The sequence below is a fragment of the Setaria viridis genome, chromosome 4 (genome assembly GCF_005286985.2).
Source record: "Setaria viridis chromosome 4, Setaria_viridis_v4.0, whole genome shotgun sequence".
In the NCBI taxonomy this organism is placed as follows: domain Eukaryota; kingdom Viridiplantae; phylum Streptophyta; class Magnoliopsida; order Poales; family Poaceae; genus Setaria; species Setaria viridis.
Window position 1 is genome coordinate 24655780 of NC_048266.2, and position 19090 is coordinate 24674869.

Genomic DNA, 19090 nt, shown 5'->3' on the forward strand with positions numbered 1-19090 from the left:
CCTTCCTGATGCATTATGGTGTATTCCACGACAAATACATTTCTTACCTCAAAAATTTCTGGTTTTGTGTTTCCCATGAATTTGCCATGTAAGCCCTGGGCCAACCTTTTAACTCATTTCAATACGGCTCAAAAATCAACGTGCTAGAATTTCTAATCCTCCACTTCCTAGTCTTTATTCTTACCTAGGGTGATGGAATCTCGACCAACCTAATCCACTTACAAACTAGATAGAAAACCGGAAGTGAAAATCTTTACGGACCAGTAGAGTGAGCGCACTTGCTATGTGTAGCGGCGGCACACTAGTAGATATCGAGTGTTGTACGCTGCATAAATGAACAAGAACGTAATTCGTACCCTAAAATTTAAACATATCACCACACCTAAAAATTTTAGTGAGTTTGATTGAAATTTATTGAAGATCTCCCAAAGTGACTATTAGCTACTTCATGCACGTTGATATGACTACATATGAGCCCTACATCGAAAGTTGGATTATAATACTAAAATCTAACCTTCACATCTTAAATTTTGAACGTTTCCTCGAAATGATACTCAGATTTGCGCAACTAGATCTACTGTAGACCCCACGTCCAAAGTCAAATCTGAACTTAAACCTCACGTTTATACCTTAGAATTTTAGAAGATTTGACTAAAATTTGTTAGATATATCTCAAAATGACACTACTTTCAACAAAACGGTTTGAAGATTTTGGACTTGTGGACTTTAGTCTAAAGTTGAACCCTACAAGAGCATATTTGGCCTTGCATGAAGTCATTACAAAACGGTTTGGCCTTGCATGAAGTCATTACAAAACGGTTCAAAGATTTGGACTGAGACTGAAAATTGAATTTTCAAGAGACGAGGGAAAGAATGCAAGGGGGAATAGTGAAAAAGTGCTTGCCACGCTGGCGTGCCGCATCAGCGAGGACACGTTGATGAAATGGTTTGGACATCTGGTGAATGCCTTATCAAGTTTAGGGTGCCGAATTTCGATTTTATGACTTTTGTGGACCTAAGTGGTACTATGCAACAAGTTTAAGGATTCTCAGTGATCTTTTAGAGTAACTCCAGTAACAGCTCCTACTTTACTGAGTAGGGGTTGTCCCAACTTTCTGAGGCTCAAAAATATGCACACAACTCCAGTAATAGCCCTATTCCTAGTCCCCTACTTTTTATACGACACACGGACCCATCTGTCAATGTCTCTTATTTTTCTTATTTTCTTTTATTACTTTTTTTCTATCTGCTGGTACCGTCTGCCTCTTCGTCTGTGTGTTGCATCCCTTCATGTTGCGCCGCCTCCCTCTCTGCCCATTGCAACCCTCCACGGTGTGCCGCTTCCTCCACCGCCCTCCTCCTCGTCATCGAATCGGAGCTCGAGGATTCGTCGATTCAACTAGAGGCGGCTAGAATCGATCGAATCCGTGGAGGGGCATTGGTGGCCAACAGTGCCGCCTCCCTCTCCACCCGTCGCAGCCCTCCACGGTACGCTGCTTCCTCCACCGCCCCTCCTCCTCCTCGCCACCGAATCGGAACTTCACGTTAGCCATAGGGCAAGGCGGGGATGGCCGAGGTCAAAGCTCGACGAGGAAGGCGGACGACCTCCCCATGGGAATCAGAGCAGTCAAGGCAAAGTGCCCTACGTGGTGGCTGGCAGAGGGGCAGCTCGTGCTTGGCGGCATTGAGGTGGTTGACCTCGTCCCCAGATAGATCCGTGTGAGCTCTAGCCCCTCGTTGTGCGACGCCCGCGTGGATCCAACTTGGTGTGGCGAAGACGGCGAGGCACAGCTGTCTGTGCGGTGGTGGAGCGGCTACCGTCAACGGGAGCGAGGAGCGACGGGGAAACATCCCGACAGCGCGGGTGGAAAACCGCCACCCGTAGGAAAAAAGCAGAGGCACGTACATTAGCAATAAGACATTAAAATTAAACAAGAACTTCCGCCCCGCTGACTATCGAGATCGCTAAGCACAAATCGGAAAAGCACATCACCACCGTTCAGAATCTGACCGAAGGCCATTTTTAGCCGGATGGTATTAGAAAAACCATTTATCTAACATGAGTACATGACGCTGCCGCGTGTAAGAAGCATAGAACTCTTTCATTTTCGAATCAATCAGGCCATCCCAAGGATGGAGCGATGCCTGGGGCTAGGCAAGACAGGCCCATGGTTGGCGAAGTCCATGGACCGGTTCCTTGGGCTTGGCAGGACAGGCCCATTGTTGACGAAGTCCACGGACCGGTTCCTCGGACTGGGTGCTACCAGCGGGTGGCCGGCGAGCTCGGCGGAGCGGTGGTGGTGGTGCCTCGGGCTTGGCACCACCTGCGCGTGGCCCGTGAGCTCCATGGACCTGCTGCTCCTCGGGCTTGGTGCGTGGACCGCAAAATCCAGCGGCGGCTTCGGCGACACCTTGGTGTCGCCGCGCGCCCACTTCTTGGTGCTGCGCCGCCGCGTCAGCGCCTTGATGAGCTCGCCAACCTTGTCCCGGGGTGTTTGGTCGGAGCTCAGGTCGATCGCCGTCTCCGCCTTCTCGTTGTCGACGGCGACCTTAGCGTGCGTCTCTTGTGGCACTTCCGCTGTGAGGGTGGTGCTCATGGCGGCGGGCACGGCCGCCTCGACGTCCAGCGTGTTCCCCTCGTCGTGGCCGGCTTTCTTGAACCTCGCCGTCGTGGCCAGGTTGTCGACGGCGCTGACGACACCCTCCGCTCTCGTGCAGATCTCTAGCAGGAGGGAGGCGGTGGTGAACAGGGGCAGCACCTCGATGAGCGGTGGCGCCGGTTCCGGCGCATCGGTGCTCTGCTCGTGCTCTGCATCTGCGTTCGAGGAGTCGTCTTCTTCCAGTAGCGCGGCGAGGCATCTCAGCTCGTCTCTCAGCTCCTCCGCCGCCCTGTTCATGTCGCCCACGACGAGGGCGAGACGGCCGGACCGCGTCATGGAGGCGATGGAGCCGGAGGCCTCGCGGAGCACGGCGGCACAATGCCGGCCCAGGGCAACGCAGGCGCCGGCGAGGTGCTTCTTGACGTGCGCCGGTTCCTGGGCCTCCGAGCCGGCGGCGGCGGCGGCGAGCGCGTCGATGCAGTAGGCGCAGCAGCGCATGGCGGCGCCGATCTTCTGGTACAGCGGGTACGGGTGGCGGAAGCGGAAGTCGCCGTGCGCGGGCTCCCACCTCGCCAGGTTGGCCAGCGAGTCCTCCGACGCCTTGGCGTTCAGCACGGCGCGGTACCCCTGCGACCTCTCCGAGGGCGCCCGCCTCACCGGGATCTCCCCGTTGCTGGCGTCGGCCTCCGAGAAGTAGTCCTCGACGCAGCCCTCGACGGCGGCGGCGAGCTTGTCCATGTTGCGGGCGACCTGGTCGTGCAGCTCCTGCCCCGCCCAGACCGGGAAGATGAGCGCGCAGACGGCGAAGCAGATGGCGGCGCCGATGGCGATGGTCGTCAGCCGGTGCTGCGCCATGAAGGCCACCTCGTCAACGCGGTAGCCCCCGACGGCCACGAGGGTGTAGGTGAGGATGAAGATGGTGACGCCGTAGTCGAATCGGGCCTTCATCGTCGGGATGAACCGGGAGTAGGTGGCCGACGAGGCTGCATGCATGCACGACGTCGTATGGTTAGGCTTAGGCCGGGCAAGTAAAGGAGAGTAGTTGCCACAAGATGGACACAGCGACATGTGTCTGTTGTTGATTGAGTGAACGCACCAAAAACAAACAGAGATCCACTGAGGATGAATGGCTCGAACTCCTTGCCAGACTTGCTGGCGATCCACTGCACGCCGAGGGCCAGCGCGCCGCCGGTCACCGTCGCCATGGCCCTGTTCAGCCCCTTGTACAAACAACCGCCTGTATATGTGGACGACACCAAAACAATCCATTTTTTTTAAGTCAATGCTGAGTGTGGCAGAAACGATTGATGCATAAGAGTAGTTTGATGCGCTTATTACCAACAGTGTACTCGAAGACGACGACGACCGTTAAGACGGCCCACATGGCGTTGTGGCCGGTGAAGACGTAGAGCGGCTGGACGTAGTAGAACACGGAGCAGAGGGTGAGCGCGAGCGCCATTTTGAACCCGTGCGCCACCTTCCTAGGGTCGTCGGCGCCGATCTTCCACGCCGTCCGGGCGACGCCGAAGATCCTGTCCCGCGCCGCGGCCGCCAGCGACAGCAGCCACCGCCACGCCGCCGCGGCGAAGCCGACCGTCCTGTGCATCGGCGCCGCCGCCCACGAGAATAATAACGACGACAATGCCGGCGCGCAGCACGCCCGCCGGCTGCCCTTGGTGTTCTCGTGCTCGGCGTGGAGGGCGGCCGGAACGGCCACCCTCCACTCGGCGCCGCCGTCGGCGGCGGTTTGCTGGTGAGCTGCTGCCCCTGCCATGCTCGTGTGGTGTGTTTAGCTGCAAATGTGTGTGTGATGCTCCTGTTGGATCTTGATCTGCTGCCACGATGGTGTGGCCATGTGAGGTTTATATAACCGAAGAGCAGGGGTTGTAGGGCACAGTGCTTGACGTGGCCGCACGCTGGTTTCTGCCACCACCACACTTCAGCTTCAGGCTGGGCGCTCTGCCGGAGAAAAAAAAATTAATTTTTTGACGTCACGTGGGCGCAAAAACATGCGGACTGCGTGTACTGACGCACACGAATTTTCTACCTTTTAAGGAAAGTGTGTTGAAGCACCGGTCAAAGGTAATAAACGTGAAATAAACTTGTAAAAACGCGTTGTATATTTTTTTATAAAAAAGAAAATATGGAGACAGTTACGTGTGCTTGTCGTGTTTACTGCTCCCTCCATTTCAAACTGTAAATCATTTTAACTTTTCTAGGTTCATAAATATTTGTATGCATCTAGACATACGTTATATTTAGATGCACAGCAAAACTATACACCTAGAAAATCAAAACGATCTATAATTTGGGATGGAGGGAGTGCAGTGTGAATAGGGATGGGTTTAAGCAATTATTGAGTTAGCCTGAATAGGGATGGGTTTGAGCAATTATTGAGTTGGCCCATGGCGTAGGTAGGACACACAGGTTAAGAACTTGAGATCCTTAGAAAAATTGTAAATCTTATTTCTTCTTCCGAACACGGACACATTAGTCTGAAAAACAAGTGACCAAAAACAGCCAATAATTGAAACCCTTGAAAAAAAACACGTGTGAGAAACTGAGAGTACGTTATTGCTAAAATTATAAGGAGGCGTGTGAGTATCTCTTCTTCAGAACAAACATGAAAACTGATAAGCTCATGCCACATTTTTGAAGAAAAAAAACAAAAACCAGCGAGTTATGTGAAAACCCTTCACGTGTGAGAGACCGAGAGTACGTAGCTAAAAAATATAGACAGGCGTGTAGCATAAGTGTCTTCTAATTCTGTGCGGAATATATATATAGCTTTTGAAACGTTCCTCCTTGTATCTTGTATTTCTTTATTTTTCCTTCAAATCTTTGAAAGAAATCGAAATCAAAGCAAGATCACAGCAGCTTGTACTAAGTGTTCATATCCCTGGAATCATGAAAAAAAAAGAAGTAAAGAGAACGGTCCCTCAATCAAGCAATAATACGTGAAAATGTTTTAGGGATAAGCAAGTACAGAGCTGGTAAGTGGAAGGTGTGTACGTGCATTTATTGATCCCAACCACTTCAACTCGAATTCTGATTTTTAGATTAAGGAAAAACATCCTGTCTTGAATATTCAGACGTGAATGTCTATTGAAAAAAAACAAATACGGCCATATAGCCAGAAGCGACACGAGTACTTAGACTTCAAACTCCAACCGAGGAACACAAAAGATAAGAAAGAAAAAAATTAAGAAAGAAAACTTGAAAGCCTACGCTTCAAACTTCTTCTACGTCCTTCCTTAAACCTTGCTTTGGTCCTTATGCAGTAACAAACTTCTCACATCAGCTGTCTTCTTAGAAACTTTTGATGTAAGGATCGCCGATGGTCATGTGCTGCCTGGTAACCCTTATCATCTACCACACAAAAAGATCGGGCATCGCCATTGCTCCAAGCTGAAAATGGTGTCGCCATTAAGGACTCCAAGATGACGCCTCAAGAGGAGAGCAACATCCAGATGCTGCTGCCACCCAAACCAGCAAGTCAGTTCTTTGGTTTTCACCTGGATATGTTGAGGTTCTCACGGTAACGCCTTCAAGAATGAAAACGATGTGCATGGCACCATCATCACCGGCAAACAGTCGAGGACCAAACTAGGCTTTCGCCCAAGAACCCGCACACCCAAGAAATGCATTGCATGACGATCGGTAACCTATGGCCACTCCATCAGATTGCCCATAGGATGCCCAGCAGGGCCCAGAAGGGAGGGCAGCAATCGGAGGCGAGCTCCCCACCGCGGCGGTCACAAGAGGCGAAGAAGACGCCCTCCATCTCAAGATGGCAACGGGTAAAATCCGCGCGGATACAAGGTCCAGTTATCCATAACCGCGAGCAAAAAACCATGCCCGCGCCCGCGCTCGCTATCCACAACGGGTAGAAAACCGTGCCCGCGCCCGCTATCCGCGGATAGCGCATGCCCGCGGGCATGCCCGTGTACCCCGCATAGGGGCAGATCTGGGGGCGGCCAGCGGCGGCAAGGGGCGGCGTTGGCAGACTCCAGATCTGGTCCTCCAGGGGCGGCCGGCGGCGGGACGGGGCGTGGGAAGTCACGGCGGCAAGGGGCGGCGCTAGGGGCCTGGGCGGTGGGCAGTCACGGTGGCGGGAAGTCAGGGACTCATGGTGGCAACTGGCGGCGGGAGTCGGGACGGGGGGAGATGGGGGCAGATCCGGGCCTCCGAGGCCGACCGGCGGCGGGAAGGAGTAGCGCCGCAGCGGAAAGGGGCGGTCGGCGGCGCTGGCAGCCTGGGTCGAGTCGGGCAGTTGGGACTTGGGTCGGGACAGGGGAGTTGGGGCATGGGGTCATAAGGGAGTGCGGCTGCGGGCAGAGGGACTGGGAGAAATGAAACCCTAAGAATCTAAGTTTATATACATTGGTATGGTGTTGGGGCCACATGTCAGACATTGGAGTGGGTATGATGGGTTTGCGGGTGCGGATATCATTTTTTCACGCCCGCGAGCAAATATCCGTTGGGTCTAGGGTCACACCCACGCCCGTGCCCGCAGGCACATACTTAGACCCATATCCGTGCCCATCGGGTTTCATATCCGCGGGCACGCGGATATTTTGTACCCGTTGCCATCTTGACCTCCACCCGGAGCTCAGCCCAGGAGAGGTCGGCTCCGCACGTGCCGCCGCCCTACTACGGGCCGCCACCGCCACCCTGCCGCCGCCGCCGCGGACCTGGCCATCACCGGCCCCCACTAGCGCAGGGGAGGCCCCAGCAGCAAGGGCGGCGCCGGATCTGGGCTTGCCGACTCCGAATCTGGGCATCCCAACCTAGGGGTGCCGGCAGCCACCATAGCAGCAACAAGAGATGAGAGGGTGGGGGAGGATGTGGAGGGGGAAGAGGGGGTTCCATGGGAGAGGAGATGCACCCGCCGCCGCCCTCGTCGCGGCTGGACGGTTTCAGCCGGTGAGCTCCAGCGACGGTGAGGTGGAGAGGAGGAGGGGGCAGCGCTAGAGGTGGGGGAGGCGGCGCCGCCCGAGTCACACGTGGGGCCGAGCGGTTTCCAGTGTTATGCTGTCATCAGAATTCTGATGCCTATTCCTCCTTCCTAATGATATTGAAAATGAAAAATCTTATACTGCCTCCTAGGCTGGGTCATTTTTTTTTTGAAAAACACTTTCTCACGCGCTGTGAAAAAACCGAGCAACAAAATATCTGCCCTTATTTTTCTGTGAAAGCTGTACACCCTGTGTTAAAAGCAGGACTATATACGTGCTGCAAGAGAAGCAGGGTCAAATGATTTACATATTGTGAGGCAAGAAGACTATGGAAACATAAGTATAATTGCGAATTAACAACAACTAAGGTTAGTACGGTAATTGTTTAGAGTTTACCTGCGAAGTTTGTTACATTAACTTGCCAATTTTCTTCAACAGATTCCACGGACATGGGAGTGCTTAGCTGAAGTCCCCTGTGCTAGATAGTAATTCTTTACAAAAAACGTCAACATCTTAAAAATTGAGGCTGTGGTCCAACACCAAGGGGGTGTTTGGATACGCATTTAGAAGTACCTGTCATATCGGATGTTTGATCCGATATGGATACTAATTAGGAGTATTAAATATAGTCTAATTACAAAACTAATTGCACAGATGGAGTCTAATTCGCGAGACGAATCTAGTAAGCCTAATTAGTCCATGATTTGACAATATGGTGCTACAGTAATCATTTGCTAATTGTTGGGGGGAAATATTAACGCTCCCCTAAGACACCACTTAAAGATACGGACACGGAGGCCCAGGCCCACCTAAGCGTAATCAAAGCTCCGCCTCGCCCGACCAAGGCACCAGGATCGGGAGCGCCTGACCCCCCTCCGCAAAGTTTCCGCCTCGCCCGACCGCGACCCCGGGGTCGGGGGCGCCCGACCCCTCGCCACGGAGTTCCGCCTCGTCCGACCCCAAGCGAAGGGGTCGGGCGCACTGGGGCCCCCGGGGGAGGTACCCCCCTCGGATACGGTCCAGACGGGCAAGACAGACAAAATCCTGTGGGTCCCCCCGTCGGCCTCGCCATAAATGCGCCGCAGGACTGACGGAGGGCAGGGCGACCACGCCCCTCACGCAACCCGGCGCAAGTACCCGTGCACGATCGCTCTGTGCAGGCTACAGTGCCGGCGGCCGGCTCCCATTCGCCGCAGGGTACTCATGGCCTGCGCCGGTCGGAGCAAAGAAGAGAGCGGCCTATCCTCGGGCCCCGCACACCCTCGGGTCCCGCGCGCCCAGCAGCACGGACGCGACACTCTCCCTCTCAGCATCCGTCGCCTGAGCAGCAGCATCCACCGTCCTCCCCAAACGGACGCTGGGGTAACGACGGAACGCCCTCATCATGATCTGATACCTACGAGCATCGAAGTAGCTATATGCAGGGAGCAACAACACTTGGCACACGGCAACCTCCCCCTCCGGCATGCGCGCCGGCGCTCGTCAGGGGCTGGCAGAGGCATCGGACGCCTAGGATCTTGCTCCTCCTTCCTGCCGTACCTTTTACCATTCTACGCTTTACTCTTTACAGTCCTTTTTTACCCGATCCCAATTGTAACTCCGGCCACCCCCTTGCGATATAAAAGGAGGAACCCGAGGCCGGAGAGGGGATCGGCTTCTTCTCCCGCAAGCCATAGTACACAACAACTCTCCCTGAGAGCGCAAGCACCAAAGAGACTTGGGACCAGTCCCTCTCTCGTCAATCTGTAACCCCCTACTACAGAACCCCGCGTGGGCAACACGAACATCCCCGATACTGGACGTAGGGCTTCCTTTGCCCGAACCAGTCTAAATCCGTGTCTCCCGCGCAACCACCTGAGGCTTACGCGCATAAAAGAAATTTACTAGTCTAAGTCTTGATCCGCTGATCTTGACAACGACAGTTGGCGCGCCAGGTAGGGGACCTTTGCGCGTACATCTCCAGCCTCAGATGGCCAGTCGCGATAGCAGCTTTGCTCCGGGCTCCCTGATCCGTTTCGGGAGCCTGGACTTCCTGGCCACCGGGGAAGGGATCGAGCTGATCCCTGTCCTCGTCTTGCCCGCTCGTCCTACAACCCTCGGCCCCGCCGCCAGGACGGCGGCGAGCGGCCGGTCGCCTACCAGAAGGACCTCGCCTGAGGAACAACCCTTCGGGCTACGCAACGCCACGGGGGCTTACGGACGCCTCCTAGCGCGGACCTTGACCGCGTCGCCTGCGAGCAACGAGCTCGTAGGCGCGGCAAGGACGATCTCTGACGCTGGTTCCAGCAGCGGGAGCCCCCACCCCTCGCGCGAGTGCCTTGTGGTCGACGCACACTCCGAGGGGTCCAACGGCGATGGTGCCGAGGGGAGACAACGGGTTCCCCCCTCGCGCGCCGCAGCAACAACTGGAGCCCTACCCAGGGCCCCAGAGTGCTCTCGGCAACCCGAAGCGCACGCGGACGCTCGCCAAGAGGTAGAGCACCCCCACCACGAGGGGGGAGCGCGACAACGGGCGCGCGACGTCCAGGAACGCATCTGTGCGGACGGAGAGCGTCCGCCGCTTTTTGCCCGCGCTAGCCAAAACGTCGCCGCCGCGGCGGTGTTGCTCCGACAGCTCCTCGAGCCAGCGACGCCCGAGGAGCGACAAGCACGCCAAGAGATGCGCAACCTGCTTGAGTGCGCTGCCGTCCAGCAGGCGGAAAGTTCAGCGTCTCGGCGACGCGGGCAGAACGATAGCCGGGCGACCCAGGGCGCGCCCCCGGAACGGCGGGGGGAATCGGTCCATCAACCCCCTCCGGGGGCAAATCAGGCCGCATCCGCCCGATGAGCCCCGCCGCCCGCGGTAGGCGAGGCTCGGTCCGTCCACCAGCGTGTCGGTCTCGTCCGCGACGCCCGCGACACCCTGAACGCGCGGAGACGCTCCCGCGCGGACAGGGGGGACGGGGCAGATCGAGGCTACCACGTTCACCATGGCGGGCGCTACGACAGCGGGAAAGACCGCAGCCCGAGCCCCGGAGCGGCTGGGCCTCGGGCCTTCTCCGTGCGCATCCTAAGTGCGCCCTTTCCGCCGTGCTTCAGGCAGCCCACGAGTGTAGCCAAGTACTCGGGGGAGACGAATCCTGGAGTGTGGCTCAGCGATTACCGGCTTGCATGTCAAGCCGGCGGGGCGGACGATGACCTGTTTATCATCCGCAACCTACCTCTTTTTCTGGCAGACTCCACGCGAGCCTGGCTAGAACATATCCCTTCGGGACGCATTCGCAGCTGGAACGACCTGAAAGAGGTTTTCATAGGAAACTTCCAAGGGACGTACACACGCCCCGGCAACTCCTGGGATCTCCGGAGTTGCCGTCAGGGGGCGGATGAACCCCTCCGGGATTACATCCGGCGCTTCTCCAGAAAGCGCACCGAGCTCTCCAACGTCGCCGACGCCGACGTCATAGGAGCCTTCCTAGCAGGGACCTCTTGCCGGCCCCTCGTCCATGAGCTAGGGCGCCTGTGGCGGAACCACCTCGGATTAGCTTGATTAATCAGAGTTTAGCCGCCTAACATGCGACACTCCTGATTAACTCGAGCTAACACGAAGCGCCGTCGGACTTCATCCGATTTAACCACTTAAACAGGATCGAGTTCAGCAACCCACACAAGGCGAGCGGTTACAGAGAATACAACGAGTCCACGGATTTTAAACAAGTTTTACTCATTTTGGTTCCATCATAAAATCCAACATTAGGGTTTACAAACAAAGATCAACAGAGAAAAGCTAGCGGAAGACTTCGTTGGGGTCGGACGTCCGGGCGAGGCCAACCAGAACATCACTGAGTCCTCTCCTCGCCGTCCGAGAAGGGGTCCCACTCAACCGTCCAGCCTGGCGGGAGCTGGGGCGGCCAAGCGCCAACAAGGGAGGGGTCGGGAGCTGCAACTTCACCTGAAAAACAGGAGCCACAACAAGGCTGAGCTACTAAGCTCAACAAGACTTAACCGGGGAGGAGCCAACTACTCTTCCAACTAGACATGCAAGGCTTCTTGGCTGAGGGGTTTTGTTTTGCCAAAAGCACTAAGTAACCTATTTTCAAGTTTTAGCTCCGGTTCTAGATCTACTTACCAGTCTAGGTTGTGCAACCTATTCTAAGCAAACATCGAGCCAATCAAGTGTGTAGATAGAAACAACAACATTGCCATTATCAGATTCCTCATTTACTCAGGGTGACATAGCGATCAAGAAATCTCAAACTGTGAGAGGCAGACGAATCGATTCGAGTTCTTTAACCATGCATGGTGAACCTAGCCCCACGACATCCGCGCACCCGGAGGTCGCTTCCTGTGTCGGCCTTCCCCATCAATCCCCTAACCCGTGTCGGGCCCATTTCCTTTGGTGCAAGGTTCCACAGACCCGGTCTTTGCCGTTCTGTGACCACGCTTTGCCACCACGTGCGACAACCAGCAGGGGAAACTCCGTTCCAAGAACAATGGGGCGACCGCTCACGTCTAGGTTCAATCAGGTACTAGGCTTCCTCATCCCATACTAAGTATGAGGCTAGTACTTTCAAACACTTGATCACGAACACCACCACTGTTGGGCCTTAGCAAGTTTTCATAGACAGACGGGGCGACTATTCGACCACCAAAGTGTTACCAACCCTGCCCCGTCCACCGTCCTTATAGTTGTAGCAGAGAGTAAACATGCAACTCCTACAACTCGCGAGTGACAGGAGATCACTCGGCTTTTACCGTCTCCTATTTAAGCAATCCAGCTACTCGGTCCAACAGCTAGTGCTCATATCAAGGGTTACTAAGTCATGCATCTAGGGTTTCATACAACTCCTAGACGTAACTGCACAAACATGCTATTCGGAAGGCATGCACCAGTTTGGCAAGAACACGTAGGATTTTCATGCAACCGGGGCTTGCCTGCAAACAAAGAGGGCGGAAACTGCTCGACTTCGGGGGCGGCTTCGACTTCCGCGGGCAGGATCTCGGCTACAGCTTCTTCTTCGGGCGTCGGGTGCAGCTCGTAGAAGCCGTCAGCGAGATGCAGCTCTACACGAATGCAATACAAGGGTTAGCTTAGACAGTTATTTCAACAGCAACACTGGCTCTCCTGAGCCCAGAAACTCGCGACAAAGAGCAGGAGGTTGAGGCTGGTTGAGAGAGCTGATGGTGATCATCGGTAAGGGTAGGAAGGGAACTAGTGGTCTGATCCTTGAACTAGAGGATGTGATAACTGGGATCCTCAGACGTAGGCGCTGAAGGGTTCCCACGTTTTACACATACACCCTCGAGTTGAAGAAAAGGATCACAGCCAAGCCCTCAGGCGAGGCGGACAAGGGTCGGCAGAACAGGCGGGGTCGGATGAGACGGAACTGGGGTCGGGCGGATAGGAGGGGTCGGGCGAGGCGGACTTAGGGTCGGCACTCACCTTCTTCCTGAAAGGAAAGCTTGGGGTTGGGAAGAGGCAGACTTGGGCGCGGAACTAAAGCTTCGAGCAGGGACTAAGATTGGCGATACTCCGGCGGCGGCGCTGCTTCTTGCGGATCACAAGAGAGCTCTACGCAGCACAAGGGAGCACGCTGCTGGTGACTTGGATGAACTGAGAAGGAACTGGGAGATGAACTTTTCAAGAACTGGGTGGGTGGCGCTAGAAGCTTGAGCAGGGAGCTAGAGGAAGCTAAGGGCAACAAGGACGGAGGGAACTCTGGTGACGGGGGCATTCCTTTTATAACTGCTGGCGCAGGGGAACGGAAACGTCGCGGAGAGAGAGAAGGGGAGCGGCGCGAAGGCTGGGGAGAAGCAATGGAGTGCTCTGTCGTGGCGGCGATTGAGCAAACCGGGCGGTGCTGCAGAACTCCGGGGGTGACGCCAGCGATCATTGCGCTACTCCGTCAGGGCGACGTAGGCGCGGGTAGACCGGTGGTTGGGATTTGGCGGAGAGCGGGCGTCGTCATGCGGGAGAGGTGATAGAAGCGACCGGTTAAACGGCGCTAGGATCGAGGGCGCACAGGTGGGAGAACAAGCGGACGCGGCGCGGGGGAGAGCGCGGAACAATAGATTGTCGGGCGGCTTCTGACAGAGCGGGGAAAGGAACTGTCGCGGCCGCGGTCGGGGTTGGCGGTGGGGGAATCGTCGTGTAGCGACGACCGGGCGGCGCAACTGTTGCTGGAAGGGACGGAAAAGACGGGCGACATCGGTCTCCGGGGCCGGGATCTAGTATCGCGATGATGGGCGCGGGAGATGAGGGTCTGCAGAAAGGGGTGCAGAGGGCTTCCGCTGCCATTGGGGAAAAGGGCGCGGGAACCCACTTGGTCGCTTGCCAGAGACAAAACTGAGCGGTGGCGTCGGAGAAGACGAGCCACGCGGCAGGAAAGCTCTGAGGCGGCCATGCAACTCGAGTGCGGCTGACGCGGGGGATCTGGAAAAGGATCTCACGGGTCCACCGGAGGAAAAAGATCGGACGGGTGAGGAAGATCAGCAGGATCCGATGGAGGGCTGAACTCGCCAGGGTCGGGAAAAAGGAACGAAGCGGTAGGGGTCGGATCTTAGGGGTCGGAGCTGGCGGAAGACTGAGCACTTAGGTGCGGTCAACAGAGCAACTGACTGAGGTTAAGGGCTGAGATCAAACCTAACTGGAAAAGGTTAGGGGTCGGTCGCCACAGCGCCGAGGCCCGCGAACCACGGAAGAGCTCCTCAACATCGCCACTAGCTACGCCTCTGGCGAAGAGGCTGTCGGAGCGATCTTCGATCGTTCCAAGGGCAAGGCGAAATGGGAGGAGGACGCCGACGAAGGCACCTCCAACCGCCAGCAGAAGAAAAAGGGCAAGCAGCGGCGCGAGGCCCCCCTCGTGGCCGCAGTCGAGCGCAAGCGGGGGCAGCCGCCCCCCGAAGGCGCTCCCGGCTTCTTCGACAAGCTGCTTGAGGGACCGTGCCCGAACCACGAGTTCCTCGTCAAGCACGCCTACAAAGACTGCAATCTCATGAAGAGGTTCTTTGTGGGCAATCCGGTGAAAGGTGACCGGAAGCGGAAGCCTGATGAGGAAAAGAAGGGCGACGAAGAGAAGGAAGACGGCTTCCCTAAAGTTGATGGCTGCTTCATGATCTTCGGGGGCTCCGCAGCGTACGACACCAAGCGCCAGCAAAAGCTGGAGCGCCGGGAGGTCTACGCGGCCGAGCCGGCGATTCCGGCCTTCCTCGATTGGTCCGGACCGACCATCACCTTCGATAGGTCCGACCACCCTCGACGCGTCCGGCATCCAGGGCGCTACCCTCTCGTCATCGACCCCATCGTCGGCACGACGCGTCTCACTAAGGTACTCATGGATGGGGACAGCGGCCTCAACCTCCTCTACGCCGAGACCCAAGACTCCATGGGGATCGATCGCTCCCGCCTCCGTCCTAGCAAGGCACCCTTCCATGGCGTCGTGCCAGGGAAGCAGGCAACGCCTCTCGGGCAGATCGACCTGCCCGTCATGTTTGGGACCCCTTCCAACTATAGGAAGGAGGTCCTCACCTTCGAGGTGGTAGGGTTTCGCAGAACCTACCATGCCATCCTGGGACGGCCGTGTTACACGAAGTTCATGGCAATCCCCAACTACACCTACCTCAAGCTCAAGCTGCCAGGGCCCAACGGGGTCATCACCGTCGGCACAACCTTCCAGAAGGCATACGAGTGCGACGTGGAGTGCTGTGAGTACGCCGCGGCCGTCACCCTCTCGAGCGACGTGGCGGTCCAGCTTGCGGAGGCGATCGAGGACCAGCCCGACGCCAAGCAGTCAGGTACCTCCTTTGAGCCCACCGAGGGTATCAAGGAAGTCCCTCTCGATCCCGGCTGTTCCAATGGTGGGGTTGTGCGGATCAGCGCGGCCCTATCCCCCAAATAGGAAGGTGCGCTCGTCGGCTTCCTCCGCGCGAACAGCGACGTCTTCACGTGGAAGCCCTCGGACATGCCAGGCATCCCAGGAGAAGTCGCTGAGCATTCCTTGAACATCAGAGCCGGCTCCAAACCGGTGAAGCAGGGCTTGCGCCGTTTCGACGAAGAAAGGCGCAGGGCCATTGGTGAAGAGCTTCGGAAGCTCCTGGCGGCTGGGTTCATCAAGAAAGTGCGCCACCCCGAGTGGCTAGCAAATCTTGTCCTTGTACCAAAAAAGAACGGGAAATGGAGGATGTGTGTCGATTATACCGGTCTCAACAAAGCGTGTCCAAAGGATCCGTTTCCTTTGCCACGCATAGATCAAATAGTCGACTCAACCGCCGGGTGCGAAACCCTCAGCTTCCTGAACGCGTATTCCGGCTACCACCAGATCGCGATGAAAGAGGCCGACCAGCTCGCTACCTCCTTCATCACCCCCTTTGGCCCCTACTGCTACGTTAAGATGCCGTTCGGCCTCAAAAACGCGGGGGCTACCTTCCAGCGATGCATGCTGAAGTGCTTCGGAGATCTCATCGGGCGGACCGTTGAGGCCTACGTCAACGACATCGTTGTTAAATCCAGGAAGGGCAACCAGCTCGTTCCCGACCTGGAACTAGCCTTCGAAAGGCTGAGGGATAAGCGAATCAAGCTCAATCCCGAGAAATGTGTGTTCGGTGTCCCGAGGGGCATGCTGTTAGGCTTCATCGTCTCCGTGCGCGGCATCGAGGCGAACCCGGAAAAGATAGCGGCCATCAGCGACATATGGCCGATCCGGAACATAAAGGGAGTACAGCGCGTCATGGGGTGCTTAGCATCCCTAAGCCGCTTCATCTCGCGCCTCGGCGAGCGAGGACTTCCTCTCTATCGGCTCCTGAAGAAATCCGACCGCTTCGAGTGGACCAGCGAGGCACAGGAGGCACTTGACCGACTCAAGGACCTCCTGACGAAGGCCCCAATTCTAGTTCCGCCCGCCGACAGCGAGACCCTTCTGCTCTACGTCGCGGCGACCACCCAGGTGGTCAGCGCGGCCCTAGTAGTGGAGCGGGAGGAGGAGGGGCACGCCCTTATGGTAAACGCCCGGTGTACTTCATCAGCGAAGTCTTGTCCGAGTCCAAGGCACGATATCCGCAGATCTAGAAGCTCGTCTACGCCGTCCTCATCACGAAGAGGAAGCTGCGTCACTACTTCACCTCCCACCCGGAAGGATCGCGAAGTGGGCGCTTGAGCTTATGGATCAGGGTATCACCTACGTCCCCCGCACCGCCATCAAGTCCCAGGTACTTGCCGATTTCGTGGCCGAGTGGACAGAGGTACAAGCACTGTCGGTGACAGAGGAGCAGGAGTACTGGACGATGTACTTCGACGGGTCACTGATGAGGGCCCGCGCCGGAGCAGGCCTCGTCTTCGTCTCTCCGTTAGGCGTACGCATCAGGTACATGATCCGCCTCCATTTTCTTGCATCCAATGATGTCGCTGAGTATGAAGCCCTGCTCAACGGGCTCCGCATCGCCATCGAGCTGGGCATCCGTCGGCTAGACGTCCGGGGCGATTCCTAGTTGGTCGTCGAGCAAGTCATGAAGGAGTGGAGCTGCCACGACCCTAAAATGGCGGCTTACTGCAACGAGGTCCGTAAGCTCGAGGACAAGTTCGACGGGTTGGAGCTCAACCACGTCGCAAGGCGCTTCAACGAGGCCGCTGACGAGCTGGCGAAGGCGGCGTCCGGCCGGATGCCCGCCCCCGACGGCGTTTTCATTAGCGACCAGCTGAAGCCTTCAATCCGTTATCAGGAGCCAGTAGGGGTCGGCGAGGCATGCCCAGCCCTGGGGTCGGGACCCGAGCCGGGGGAGGTCGGCAGCGCGCCACCTGTCTCGGACTCGAGCACCGGTCCCGAGGAAATCAACGCTGCCTTGCCCGACCCGGCCCTGGAAGCCAAGCCATCCGACCCCGTGGTTATGGAAATCGCGGCGGGCCCCGCGGCGGGGGCCGACCCCCCGACCGACTGGAGAGCCCCGTACCTCGACTACCTTGTCCGTGACACGCTCCCGGCAGACAAAACAGAAGCCCGCAGGATCGCGCGCCGTGCGAAATCCTTCACCATCATCGACCAAGAGCTCTACAAGAGAAGTCACACTGGGATCCTCCAGCGCTGCATCCTGATCGAGCAGGGAAAGGCGCTGATCCAGGACATCCACGCCGGGGCTTGTGGTCATCACACTGCGCCAAGGACGCTTGTTGGCAACGCCTTCCGACAAGGTTTTTACTGGCCAACCGCGGTCGCGGATGCTACCCAGGTAGTCCGCACCTGTGAAGGATGCTAGTTCTTTGCCCGCCAAACTCACCTGCCCGCGCAGGCGTTGCAAACCATCCCCATCACGTGGCCGTTCGCGGTCTGGGGGCTGGATCTCGTCGGACCCTTCAAAAGGGCGCCCGGGGGCTTCACCCATCTGCTCGTCGCTGTCGACAAGTTTTCCAAATGGATCGAAGCAAGGCCAGTGGCGCAAATCAGGTCCGAGCAAGCGGTACAGTTCTTTACCGACATCATCCACCGCTTCGGGATCCCAAATTCCATCATCACCGACAACGGCACGCAGTTCACCGGGAAGAGATTTCTCCAGTTCTGCGACGACCATCACATTCGAGTGGATTGGGCGGCAGTAGCGCACCCCCGCACGAACGGGCAAGTCGAGCGAGCCAACAGCATGATACTCCAGGGTCTCAAGCCACGGATCTTCGACCACCTCAAAAAGTTCGGCGGACGGTGGGTTGCGGAGCTCCCAGCAGTCCTCTGGAGCTTGAGGACGACCCCCAGCCGGGCGACAGGGTTCACCTCGTTCTTCATGGTCTACGGGTCAGAGGCCATCTTGCCCACCGACCTAGAGTACGGGTTGCCGAGGGTCAAAGCATACGACGAACAGGGAAACCAGGCGTCACTCGAGGACGCACAAGATCAGCTCGACGAGGCGCGAGATGTAGCCCTACTACACTCAGCTAAATACCAGCAGGCCCTACGGCGTTACCACAGCCGCAGGATACAAGGCCGCGCCTTCAATGTCGGAGATTTAGTGCTCCGCCTCGTCCAAGATAACAGGGGTCGGCACAAGTTGAATCCCCCATGGGAAGGCCCGTTCATCGTCGTACAAGTGCTACGGCCAGGCACCTACAAGTTGGCAACTCCCAACGGGCAAATCTTCAGCAACGCCTAGAACATAGAACAGCTAAGGCGCTTCTACCCATAGCTTTCGTTTCCAAGTTATGCATAATCTTGCCGTCTTTTCCGTTCTTTCGTTTAAGCTCAGGGGCATCCGACCCTGGCCTCGTCCCAGGGTCGCATACCCCTCGGGGGCTATCAGTTTTGTTCTTCTGCGAAAAAAGAAATCCTGAGCCTGAGCCACCTGGGCTCAGGCCTTTTCCTTTAAGCTCAGGGGCATCCGACCCTGGCCTCGTCCCAGGGCCGCATACCCCTCGGGGGCTACCAGTTTTGTTCTTCCTTTTCCTCTAAGCTCAGGGGTATCCGACCCTGGCCTTGCTCCAGGACTGCATACCCCTCGGGGGCTATCAGGGGTCCCGACCCCAGCCGCTGGGCGCCATCTAAAAAGAAAACGTGTTTTCTTTTTCAAACCGAACCTCCC

General features: G+C 56.9%; 1 protein-coding gene across 1 annotated transcript; it reads right to left on the reverse strand.

Annotated features, from left to right (window-relative positions):
- Positions 1-2007: 2007 nt before the first annotated feature.
- On the reverse strand, positions 2008-4417 carry LOC117852074 (aluminum-activated malate transporter 10). Its single transcript, XM_034734002.2, has 3 exons — positions 3939-4417; positions 3697-3837; positions 2008-3583 (listed from the first exon to the last, which is right to left on the reverse strand). Exons 1-3 carry the CDS (start codon positions 4372-4374, stop codon positions 2118-2120), a joined length of 2043 nt encoding a protein of 680 aa, XP_034589893.1. The 5' UTR covers positions 4375-4417; the 3' UTR covers positions 2008-2117.
- Positions 4418-19090: the final 14673 nt, after the last annotated feature.